This window comes from Podarcis raffonei, chromosome 6 (assembly GCF_027172205.1).
Source record: "Podarcis raffonei isolate rPodRaf1 chromosome 6, rPodRaf1.pri, whole genome shotgun sequence".
NCBI lineage: Eukaryota > Metazoa > Chordata > Lepidosauria > Squamata > Lacertidae > Podarcis > Podarcis raffonei.
Genome location: NC_070607.1, coordinates 34,729,634 through 34,742,587, shown reverse-complemented (window position 1 = coordinate 34,742,587; position 12,954 = coordinate 34,729,634). Strand labels below are relative to the sequence as shown.

Sequence of the window (12,954 nt, the reverse complement as noted above, 5' to 3'; positions counted from 1 at the left end):
TGCAAGTGAAAACTCCCCACATCTTTCAAAAATGTGTAAGATCAAACTGGGGTAGTAAATAATTATTTGAACATTTACAAATCCACTTCTCTGCACCTAAACACTCAATTCCACTATGGCTGCAATTGTACGCACTAGGTTGTTTCCAATGTTCTATTCAGAGAAAACCCTTTGAAATTAATGAACATGACTTAACAGTAGGTAAGCACAACTTTTTTTTATTTGGGCCAGACCTTAAGAATAAAAATTTGCTTGCACCACACTGAATTTTTTTTAAAAGAAAAAATCTCAAAGCAGTTTGCAACACATTGAAACATTAAATAAAACAATCCATAATAAAACAAATTCAAGCATCAAGGAAAATATATTGGATCCTTCTCTAAGTGGCATTTTGCTTTCCTCATATTTCTTTTCCTATTTAATTGAATTGAATTGAGCACAATTCAAAGTGTTGGTGTTGACCTTTAAAGCCCTAAACGGCCTCGGCCCAGAATACCTGAAGGAGCATCTCCACCCCCATCGTTCTGCCCGGACGCTGAGGCCCAGCGCCGAGGGCCTACTGGCGGTTCCCTCATTGCGAGAAACAAAGCTACAGGGAACCAGGCAGAGGGCCTTCTCGGTAGTGGCGCCCACCCTGTGGAACGCCCTCCCATCACATGTCAAAGAGATAAACAACTACCTGACATTCAGAAGACATCTTAAGGCAGCCCTGTTCAGGGAAGTTTTTAACGTATGACTATTAGTGTATTTTTGGTCTTTGTGGAAGCCGCCCAGAGTGGCTGGGGAGACCCAGCCAGATGGGCAGGGTACAAATAAATTATTATTATTATTATTATTATTATTATTATTATTATTATTATACAGCTGCTCCATAGCAGAAGTACTCTAGGAAACCAGTGTGGTATAGTGGTTAGAGTGTTGGACTAGGACCTGGTAGATAAGGGTTCAAAAATCCCCACTCTGTCATGAATATACATGTATAGGATTGCATTGTAAATCATACTATTCACCCACTCAAACCAATAAAAAAACCCCAATGCTAAGACTATTCCCATCCAATATGATTTATTAATTAAGCCCATTTAAATACAGTTCAAGATCCAGTATATGTAAATAGTATAAAAGTCCAGAAATGAACTAACTCAGGATTAGGTGATTAGAAAATGTGGTAGAGGGAAAGGTACAATTATATATAACAGATAGAGGGAGAAGCACAATTATATATAATAAATATATAACAGGTACTGTTTTTTTCTTTTGCTTGTGCAGAAAATGATTAATTTTTGTTAAAATGGGAATTGGTTATCTTGATTTTCCAAATATGTTTAGAACATCCTAAAATTATTTGTTAGGGTGATCATTTCTATTACAGGTCTCAGAGTAATTTTACATTGAATTTAACAGGCTCAAGATTGTTCTTACAAGCTACTGTTGCAACTATCTCTGGGGAAAGCAAACACTGCAATCACTAATTCTAAATTTCTCTTTAAGAGCAATTCTTTCTTTTTTTTATTAGAGTCATACTTTGGAGACAAGAGTTCCTATGCAGAAAACATTAGCACAGTGAATTTGACAAGCTCTTCTTCAACCCGAGCTCTACATATTTCTCGAGTACGAAAAACACCTCTCTCATCTAGTAGAACAGGGTGCAGAAATGGGACTCCTTTTATGGGATATTCAGGTGAAGTTCACCTACTGTAATTTGTACATCTTAATATTTACACAGATGGGTTGTAAATACGAAAAAATTAGTTGGGGCAACACTACATGAATGGGCTACTTATCTGTCCCCCACAGCCTCCCCAAATTCACTCTGAAGATGGTCCCCAGCCCTCAGGATAAAATTTTGGGGCTGCAGCGGGCAAGAGAAGAAGGGAAAGTCCCGTTGCCCCAGTGGAAATCATTTCCGCTGGTGGGTGGCCACCATTGGACTCCATATTTGGTTTGATTGTATGTTACCCTAACACTCATGGTTGTGCAAAAGAGATTTTCTTGAAGAGGTTTCACAAATTCTGCTGCAAAGCATCAGAATGTAACTGTATCTTCAAGATGAGGTTAGGTTAGAAGATGTCTTGTGTGTTTCCATGATCAATATATCACAAAATAAATTGTCACATTTCTATGTAACAAAAAGTCAATGTTGTGCACTAGATAGAATGTTGAGGCAGCAGCACTTGCAGGGTCTTCTGCCAAATGGCTCAAGGCTTATGTTGTTACCTTCAGGGGACAGAAAGAGTGCAGCAATGCAGCAGCTCCCACAATGAGAAGTTAACTTTAGGAAAAAAAACCGAGAGATCAAGATCAACTATCAGTTTCATGGTTTTTCTTCTTTATACCTGTAGCTCATGAATTTAGAAAATGCAAATGTCAGACTTGTAGAGGAACATAAGAATTGCATTGATGGATCAGATTAAGATCTATTTAGTCCAGATACCATAAATTGTGATCAGGCCAAAAACTTTGAGAAGCTCACAGGCAAGGCGTAATGGTGATGACCTCCCCCTGCTTTATGTCTCCAGCATCCAATACTCAAATTTTACTGCCTCTGAGCATGGTGCTTCCATTTAACTTTCATTACCTCTCTTTCTGAAGTTGAGAGGTGTCAGTCTTTATGTAACAAAAACAGTGCCTTCTACATACCATGCTAGGCAATTCTGCAAATTTCTTACTTATTGTTGTGTAATGTATCTTGTGAACCTACTGCCAGTCTATTTCACCTAACATCTCCAAATTCTATTTTTATGAAAGTGAAAAATAAGGTGGCCAAGTTTGCTGATAACACCAAATCATTATAGGTAGTAAAAACAAAAAGGGGTTGTGAGGAGCTCCAAAAGGATCTCTCTGAATTGGGTGACTGGGCATTAAAATAGGAAATACAGTGCAATGTAAACAAGTGTAAAGTGATGCATATTCAGACAAAAATAATCTAATTTTGCATATTCAGTACCAGTGCACACTTGAAATACTTCATACAGTTCTGGTTGCCACATCTCAAAAGAATATTGTAGAGAAGAAAAAGATACACAAGACAGCCATATTGATCAGGAATCTACATCTACACCCCCCCCATGAAAAAATATTACTTCTTTCAGGCTTCTTAATTTTTTAAAAAGCGGGTAAGGGGAGTCATAGTGTGGAGACAGTTGACAGAGTGCAGTGTTTCTCTCATGATAACAGAACTAGGGGTCATTGAGTGAATCTGAACAGCTGAAGATTCGAGACACACAGAAACAAGTATTTTTTCACATATTACATTATTTAATTCACTAATACAAAATGTAGTGATGACCACCAACTTGGAAAGCTTTCAGAGATGGTTAGACAATTTCATGGAGGTTAAGTCTATGCTCTAACTCCACTATAAGAGGCAGTATGCGTGTGAATACCAGTTGCTAGGAATCAAAAGCGGGGCTAACATGGTTGCACTCAGGTCCTGTTTGTGGGTTTTGGATAGTTACTGTCAGAGTTATCTGAATACCTGTAGCTAGAGATCACATGCGGGAGGTAGCTATTCTGCTCATGACTTGCTTGTGGGCTTCTCTAGACATCTGTGAGAAGAGAATGCTATACTAGATAGACATTTGATCTGATCCAGTAGAGCTCTTCTTATGTTCAAATTTCTCTTTATGCAGTCTTTTCATCCACCCAGATCATCAATCAAGTAAACACCTGCTCAGCTTCAGCAAAGCCACAGCACCTGAATTCCTACCCTTTTCACCTTGGATCCCTTTCTACCCTTTCCCCAATTTTGTAGACCACTGTCATATCCTCTCATAATTATTTTTTCTGGACTTAAATTAAAATCTCAAACTCTAAAAAAAATTCCCACAGGAAATGTTATTTTGGCTTTTATTGTTTTATTTGACATTTTCTGTGTCTTTTCAGCTCCATGATAAGATTTTTTAGATGGCCCCACCAGCACAGTCTACAGTATTCTAGATGTTGCCCAGTGCAAAGATAGATACTATTAAATAGTTTACTGGTACTCTGAAGACTTTACAGATTTCTGTTAAAAAGTCATTTCCCCCCAAAGTGATATCCCTGCATGTTCTGGTTTCTTAAGTTATAATCAAACAGTTTTGAGGCAGATATTTAGCATCTCAGGGAAATCTTACAAGTATTAAGACCAAAATTGTTGAAAAATTATGTGGCATTTCATTCTGTTATATTCTTGCATCCACCATTGGCAAAAAATTAAGTGGACAGTAGAGGGCAGTGTAAAATTATATTAGAATGTTTTTGGAAAGTTACAGCTAGCAAACCTGACTATGGTTATAGTAGTTAACAACCACAACGAAGAATTACTATTTAACATTATATATTTTGTTAGGCTAAGCTATTCTAATGAAATATAATTATTCAATTATTGGGAGTGGGAAAGCAAGCAGTTTTGAATGCCTTCTCCGTTGTATAGTATGCAAAAAGATAAATAAGAGGAGAGTTGACATTGATGAAGATGTTGACTGCCAGTATAGTGAGCATGATTCTGAAATGGAAAAAAAGATTGATGATGATATTACTTTCCATATTAACATTTGATTAAAAAGAGTGATGAGTTCTCTAGTGTTGTAATCACCAACAGAACGTGTTTTTAAACAAAAGAAGCAAACATATACTGATGCTTTGACTGGTGATTTACCATTAACATACTTGTAGTTTGTGCTGTTGTAAGCATTATCTGCTGTATCACTGAACATGATGTGACAACTATCATTTAGGACATGTGAACCACATTGCATATAATTTCTTAATGTCAATTTCTGGCCCTTAAGGTATTTTGTAATAAAAATAATTACCTAGACAATTCTTGGGATATTTTTGAAAATATAATTACATTAGAAACAACGTCATTTTATTCATCATCTAAATGTTTTGTTAACTGACAGTTCCATTTTTCTTACTGTCACACTAGCATTTAAATGCCATTTTGTATTGGAGAACAGCATTAGAGGATTGCTTGAAATGCCACTTAATGGTCTGTCACTGATATGCAGTACCTTGTTTTTGCCTTTGCTTAGCAAAACTATGCCAGGAAGGGAGGAATGGTCACTTATTACAAATAAAAACTGCTCTTGGATTGCAATTTGGTGTGTGACTGGGCCTCTGGTATTGCATTTGACATCTACAGATCTTAGTGCAGTGGCTCATACCATTCACCTGTTAGTAAAATTAGTTAGTATAGCACTTTGACAGTAAGTTCACAAAAAATATTAAGTTATTCAGATTTCCCTCAACGCCATTCACAATTAGTGGAAATTGTTTTGAGAAACAGCATCAGAACAATATAAAAAATTAGTGACTTTTTTGCAAATAAATGGTCAGCTGTTTCATCTCACAAACAGCATCCTGATAAACATTATGGGTCCAATTAAAGGGAGAAGCTGTGCAAACATACCTCTTCATGCATGTGGGAATGATTGGATCCTGTCCATTGTAGTCGACAGGATGCAACAGCCCTCGTATTTCAAAACTCCACATGCGCACTGAACTGTCTTCGGGCTTCTGTTTTCTCTTTTAAAACACACTTAAACAGTTCTTACTATAAAATAAACCAGAAAATGTTGGCATTATTTAATAGGCATTGGGGTCTAATAGAAAGGTTGGGATTGGTTTATGTAATAATGCAGAAACTTTATGAGTAATTTATTCTGACTTAAAAATTATGGAGCACAGTTCAGCCATATTGGGTAATGTTCCACTTGTGCAAATGGGAGTTCCTTTCCTTTATCCCTCCTTACATCCGCTATGAACTCCCAAACTACTCTGGAGGATTGGGGACCCACTGGAGCTGTTTGGCGGGGACTGCCGCAGGAAGGAAGGAAGGGAAAATCCATTGGTACAATGTTGGACTCTGATCAGTGACCGAAATTAATTCATTCATTCAGTGTTGGATTTTGCCCTCTGTTTTTAATGAGCAAGAAAAGCACATGCAGTGCTTAAATAAGTGTGACTACAAAATGCTTAATGTTAAAAACAGTTGTTTATAAAGTATATATGCCTAGTAAAGTACTGCTTATGTTTGTATTTGTAAACATTATTGTTTTACATAGATATGATATACTGCACACATATCTGTAAATGTTGCACCATGTGTGATTTTTCTCAAGATAAATTATTTTGGGCTTTTCAACATTTTGATATACCTGAGAGAAGCACATGCTTTAAACAGCAATATGAACAATCAAGTGTTGCTTGTAACAAACTCCATTAATTTTTGTAGCGCTAGAGCAGAGTTTAGATTAGGTCAGGTTACCTAATGTATCTCACTGTTTTTACAGTTACATCATCTTCAGTCTCTGCTCACAATGCTGCATCTGTTATTGTGGCTGTAATAGAAGGGAGAGGTCTTGCCAGAGGTGAAGTGGGGATGGCAAGTATTGACTTAAAAAATCCAGAAGTTGTGCTATCTCAGTTTGCAGACAATACAACATATGCCAAGGTAAATCTGGATATATATTTGTATATAAACTGCTTAAGTCCCCCTTGCATTGAAGTCAATAGGTATTGCATGTACTTGGCATAGAATTACAGTCACTGACTCACTGGACAGGATTACCTAAATTGTTGCGTGTGCATAATGAGGCACACTCACACACTGGAACTTCCCCCTTCTCCCTGTGTGCCTCCTCTGCACTTGTTGCTTTCTTGTCCTAGGTCTAAGCTTTGTCTGCCTTGACAGACCAAACAGCGATTTTGGAATAAAGGAGCTAGGAAGCTACTCAAAATGACAGCATGCGTATGATTCTTGATAACAACATGTTACGCAATTGCTACCATTCTCTTGCTCAGTCCCCCCTTTTCCTTTTCTTTTTCTTTCCCTCTGTTGACTCCCTGTGTCATATTTGAGATTGCAGTTTAAAGGGCAAATACTTGTCCTGTAGTTACACACTGTTGTGCACACTGATTCTCTCTCTCTCTCTCTCTCTCTCTCTCTCTCTCTCTCTCTCACACACACACACACACACACACACACACACTTAAAAATAAATAAATAACAACATGTGCTATAAAAGCTGCTCATGTAAATATTTTTACCAAATCACGTTACTTTTTTTTAGGTTATCACTAAACTCAGAATTTTAGCACCTTTGGAAATCATCATGTCAAATACTGCATGTGATACAGGAAATGCAACAAAATTGTTCAGCTTGATAACAGAAAATTTCAAGGTACATTCAAGGAACACTTATTTAACATTATTTGACAAGTATTTGTGTGGTAGTTGTAGCCCAATTTCTTAAAGAAGAACCATTTATTTTCTCTGAATAAAACTAAAATTAAACCCTCAGTGGGGGGGAAATTGCATGTTGTTGTCACTTGCATAATAGAGAGAAAGATTATACAGTGGTACCTCGGGTTACATACGCTTCAGGTTACATACGCTTCAGGTTACAGACTCCGCTAACCCATAAATAGTGCTTCAGGTTAAGAACTTTGCTTCAGGATGAGAACAGAAATCGTGCTTTGGCAGCGCAGTACTTAACGTGAGGTACTATTTCTGGGTTAGTGGAGTCTGTAACCTGAAGCATCTGTAACCTGAAGCGTCTGTAACCTGAGGTACCACTGTATGTTAAACAAGCCAGTCCAGTCTGGCAAAGCTAGCTGAGTGTGGGTCATTGGCAGAACAAAGCTGATGATGGCCAAGTCATTAGCCTAACAAAAGATGGGTCATCAGGAATTTCAGTGTCAGACAGCAAGGGAAGTGGAGTCCCTCCTCCAGCTGTGTGTTAGTGTGCAGAGACAAGACAATTTGGAAAAGGTTTAGGATTTCATTTTGACCTGATGCAAGGGAGCAGGAAAATCAGTTTGGAGTTTGCAAGCTGCTGAGAAAGTGGGCCACCATGGGACAGAGCATGGCTTTTTGCTGTTTTGGATACAAGACTGCTGCACCTATGCAAGAAGCAAGAGACCCTACTGGAATGTGAATGCTCTGAACTCCCTCCATCTAGACTCTGGTTGTATATATGCGTAAATAAACCATATATTGTAAAGATACTGCAGTCTCTGATGTGCCTCGTTTCCAAAGGACACACAGACCCTGCGTAAGTGCTTGGGCCCCTGAAATCTTGCACCATTCAGGATATTGGGGTGGGATATAACACCAATATAGTATATAGTATACCATGTTTATATAGTATACCAGGAATATAGTAACCATGTTTAGTCAGAGTGCAGTATATCCTTCTCCTTTGGAGCTGAAAAATACTCAGGACAAACAATGTGCATGACAGAGAAAGCTGAAACCAGAGTCAGATAGTAATGTACCGTACGTTGCTGAAATGCATTGCTAGAAACAATAATATTTAGTCAAAACACAGCAATAATCAAACAATGTGATGGAAATACTGGAAAAGAAGCAGAGAGCACATCCCCCCTATATCTTCAGAAAACAGTGACAGAAAGAAGTGTCATCTAGTTTATGGTTTGGTGATGAGAAACACACCAGTAGAGCTGAGGGGGGAAATGAGCAGGACATGTGAACCTTTTACCATGGAATGTGAGATCACTTGTGGTATAGAACCACAAAAGACTATAGTGCAAAACAGTGCACAAAACAGATGTGGAAAATGGTGCATTTTCAAAAGATGTGCAGAAGAGCCCATAAATTAGCAATGCTTTATTATTAAGGGAGCCTGTTGCTTTGTAGATTTAAAGCAAATTGTTGAAGTAATTTAAAAATAATAATTAAACAACAAAGTCTGCAGTCAGCCTATTCGTGTTCTAAAAAAATTCCTACCAACAACTTCTTCACCGATGACTCAGACTAATGCTTAAACTCCTTTGAAGCTAGCAATGTATTGCTACTAATTTCTCAGTTCAAACAATTGCAAAACATTTTGTAGTAACCATAGTTTAGAAACTATATTATGAAGGTGTGCAGGATTCACCTTGTTTTTTCTAACATCTGGAAGTAGGACAATCTGTGTTATTCTGATTCAGCATGTTATTTGGATCCAAATCTGATTTGTTAAGTCTGATGCTCTGCTATGCCTCCAATAACTCTAAAGGGGACTCTACAAACAGTTATATCTTTTTTAGGCAAGATTGCAGATAAAGAAGTCCCTTGAGAGTAGATTAAGCCTGCCAAATCTCAAACATTCATCGAGGGATTTTCATGTAGGAAACCATTGGGGTGGTATCCAATCAAGTGCATCTGCTAGCACAAGGACTTTTGGCTGTGCAATGGAACTTGCCCTCCTCCTCCTTCCTGGGGGTTCAAACTATGAGGGAGATGCCCCAGGGTAAGAAACCTGCCAAAGTTTACACAGGAACATCCAGAGGCTATTTGAAGGGGAAAGAGTGGTGTGAGGGGGAAAGAGCCATGGTTTTTAATTATTGCATAGGAAAAATGAACAATTGGGAAAGAAGAAGGATACCTAATTACCGGTAATTAAATTGTATTGACATTTGGAAGCTGTGGAAAAGTTTTTTATTTTAATTAGTTACTATTAGTTGTGCTATAATATGTTTATGTTGCAAACTATCTCAGGATCTTGTTTGATGAAGGGGCACTTAAAAATTGAATAAAATAAAAACGCAATTCAAAGGCTTAAAAAAATGATCCATTCAGTGCACATGTGTGTTTCTGAATCACACCCATAGCAAAATGTAAATATTGAGACTTGGGACTTTACGAGTAAATAATTCGCTTTGCTACCTGAAATTATTAATTTCTTTAGAACATTGGAATGAAAGGTTCTACATATTGGAGCAACGTTCTATAATCCTGCCTTTGCTTGTTTTCCAGAATGTGACTTTCACTACAGTCCAAAGAAAATACTTCAATGAAACGAAAGGCTTGGAATATATTGAGCAATTATGTATACCTGAGTTCAGCACTGTTCTGATGGAAGTTCAGTCCAAGTATGTATGTAAATAGAAATTACCAGTTTATCTTTGGATATGCCACATTTTTAGTAATTTCACAGTTCATAGGCTGGTCATCTACCTACAAGATTATTAGTCTACTGCTTTCAGACAGTGATCTAAATATTTTAAAATACTTATATATGTTGATATAAATATTCTTCAAAACTTTATATATATTCCTTGTTGATAATAATGATTGATTTTTGCCCAATATGTTCGGTTACTTATTATTGTATATTGGGTTGAAACCAAAGATACATGCTTAGAATTCTAGGGTTTTTCCACACACACCCCTCACCACAATCCCCTGGTACATCCTGAAAAGCAACTCCTGAAGGCAAGGAAGTGTTTGGAAGCATATAGAATATAGCACAGAGGATTGCAGTGGGAGGGTGAATCAGCAGGAACTGAGCTGCCTTGCATCAATGAAATCCCACTGTACTTGCCCAAAAGCAGGTTTGGATCCAAGCCATTGTTTGCTTTCAACATTTCTGTAATCATTATCCCTGTTGAAATTTCATTTACCAACCAATTATAATTTGATGTTGTTGACTCTTACACCAACTAGATCAAATAATTAGAGAGTGCACTAAGGTTTTCTCCAAGCCTCTGCAATAGATTGGGGGCGGGAGGGGTTTTAGAGGGCAGGGGAAGAGAAAGAAGAGAATTTCCGTTGCGTTCTTGGTTCTTGTTTCACATGTGCTGTGGTTTAGTTGGCTATAACCTTAACTCTGCATAAAGCAGCTGGGAATATGTTCTGTTGGCTCATTATAACCTTCTCCTTAATAATTGTGGGTTGGATTTATAGAAAGATATGATATCAAACAACGTTACATGAAAATAAGGTTTATATAGAAATACTTCCAGGTAAATGTGTTTAGGATTAGAGTGTTAAACTGCTGTGAAGCTGCTGTTTTCCGTAATGGAATGTCTTAAGAAAGACTCTCTGTCAGTTATCTTTCATTAGTTATATCACTTTAGTTCCTTTATACCTCCAAGTTGTGTTCTTATGTTGCTGTTTGATATGTGCAACCAGTGTTTTATTCCAGCAGAGGGCGTATAGGCCAAAAGTGTTGCTTCTGTTGGAAAAAGAACAATTGCATAAAGTAATGCATTGTCTCCTCTGTTCCTGTTTTTGTTTATTATTCAATTGTAGCTTCAAAGTTTTGCTCAGCTTCAGCAGTTTATGCCTATATAAATTCATTTCAGATAGTCCACTCCTACAGTGTTTGAATCACCACCAAGTATGACTTTACACTATGCGTTTATCTTTATCTCTTTACATTCAAGACAATGGAAAAATTGGCTTTGTCTCAAGATTACACTCTGTGCATATGCCAGGATCACTTTTCCAAATCATTTGCTTTTATTAGCTTTCATTCTTAATTAACCTTCTTTGAATCTTTTCTAACAGTTTCTAGACTGTGATCTACAAATTTTACAGGACATGGTTTAGGTATCTGCCTTAAATGTATTTATTTCACTTATATCTCACCCTCTCTCAATTTATGATTGTCATTTTAGCTTTTCAACAACAGTGTGAGTTAAGTAAGGCTGTATGTCAGTGGTTTGTCCAAGGTCACTGTGCTGCATGGTTGAATGTGAATTTTAATTGTTTACCATATTTCAATCTGAAATGGCTCTTAACTTGGAATGCTGCAGAATTCCATCAAAAACAGAAACCAGGATAGAAATTGCCAATGTTCACTTACGTCCAGAACAGAAATCATTCCATTGAATATGATTCATATTTACCATTGCTGCTTTCAATCTACAAATGATTCCCAAGTATTTTTCCACATTCAATGAATGTGATTAAATAACATCATAACAACATAATTTACATAATAAGTTACACTTGTTACATAATTTCACCAGCAGAGAGATGAATAACATAGCTTTTAATAGAATACTAACTGCAGCAGAATGGAAACAGTGCTGCATGTGAAGAATACAGGGCAGGACAGAGAATGATGCCTTATTACATCCCTACCCATAACTATGTAGTACAAGACTTCAAATTATTTATAAAGTCTCTGTAACAGGACTAAAACCCAGTTGGACATCGGCTGAGTAGTATTTCCACCTGTCCTATCTCTGAGCCTTCATTGATGACAGATGGTTCTTGATTATAATAAGATGTGTTGACAGTGAGATTGTGAGTCATTCCTGTAGAGCAGGCAAACATGACAACTTTATCTGCAGAAAGGAAATTATTTCAGATGGTTTACCATCTGCAATATTCCTTGCTCTTCCCTTAACACATGAATTGCTTTGGAAGATCAGACCAAGATTCATCTCATCCACTATTCTGCTTTCAAACAGTAGCCAACTGGCTGCTTCTGAAAAATTAACAAGCCGGGTATCTTGGAAATGGCCATTCTTAGCCCCACCTCCCCAGCATCTGGATATTATACATACACTGCCTTTAATGTGAATAATATATTTTGCTTTCCTGGTTGATGACTGATGGAATAAGCACTATTAATTCATGTAAGCTTTATTTTTTTTAAAAAAAGTCTAAGCTAGATGAAATCTCCATTCCCTGCTTAAATGAATGATACAACTATGTGTACTGTGAAGTATTTTATTTCATCTATGCTGAATTTACTGCCAATCAATTTAAATTAGATGAACCCCAGTTCTAGAATGATGAGAGAGAAAATATTTAGCATTGTCCATACCATCCATAATTTTTATAAATATATTTCATCCCTTCCTTCCTCAGTTGTTTTAAAGCAAAAAGTTATACTCTCACAAGTATTTCTTGCAAAGTAAATTATTAAAGTCTCTTTGGGTTGTATATAATGACATTATTGCAAAAGTAGAATTACTGCCACTTGTGGAACAATTTCCCCCCACTCCCATGTACTTCATGCATCCCCCTGATCTGCTTTGGTGGTTCCCCCAGTGCTCAGGAGCAGATTTGGGAGATTGCAGGGCATGCTGGCATTGAAAGACTATCAGACTAGATGTCAAATCCTCTTGCCTCCCTGACCATTTCGCCTTTTGTGTCTGTCATATGTAAGACTGCAGGCAGAGACTCTCTTATTTTAACTGATTTTGTGTAAGCCTTTGTAGGAA

General features: G+C 37.2%; 1 protein-coding gene across 4 annotated transcripts in view; it reads left to right on the top strand.

Moving 5' to 3' along the window:
• The window catches only part of MSH4 (mutS homolog 4), a 34,487-nt gene that overhangs the window by 811 nt on the left and 20,722 nt on the right, over nucleotides 1–12,954 (top strand). For 3 of the 4 annotated variants that reach the window (XM_053392022.1, XM_053392020.1, XM_053392023.1), the window contains exons 2-5: nucleotides 1,517–1,681; nucleotides 6,279–6,439; nucleotides 7,059–7,169; nucleotides 9,749–9,864. In XM_053392022.1, the coding sequence (XP_053247997.1) occupies nucleotides 1,517–1,681; nucleotides 6,279–6,439; nucleotides 7,059–7,169; nucleotides 9,749–9,864 (553 nt within the window). The remainder of the gene's footprint in view (nucleotides 1–1,516; nucleotides 1,682–6,278; nucleotides 6,440–7,058; nucleotides 7,170–9,748; nucleotides 9,865–12,954) is intronic. The other variant, XM_053392021.1, reaches the window with a different exon arrangement.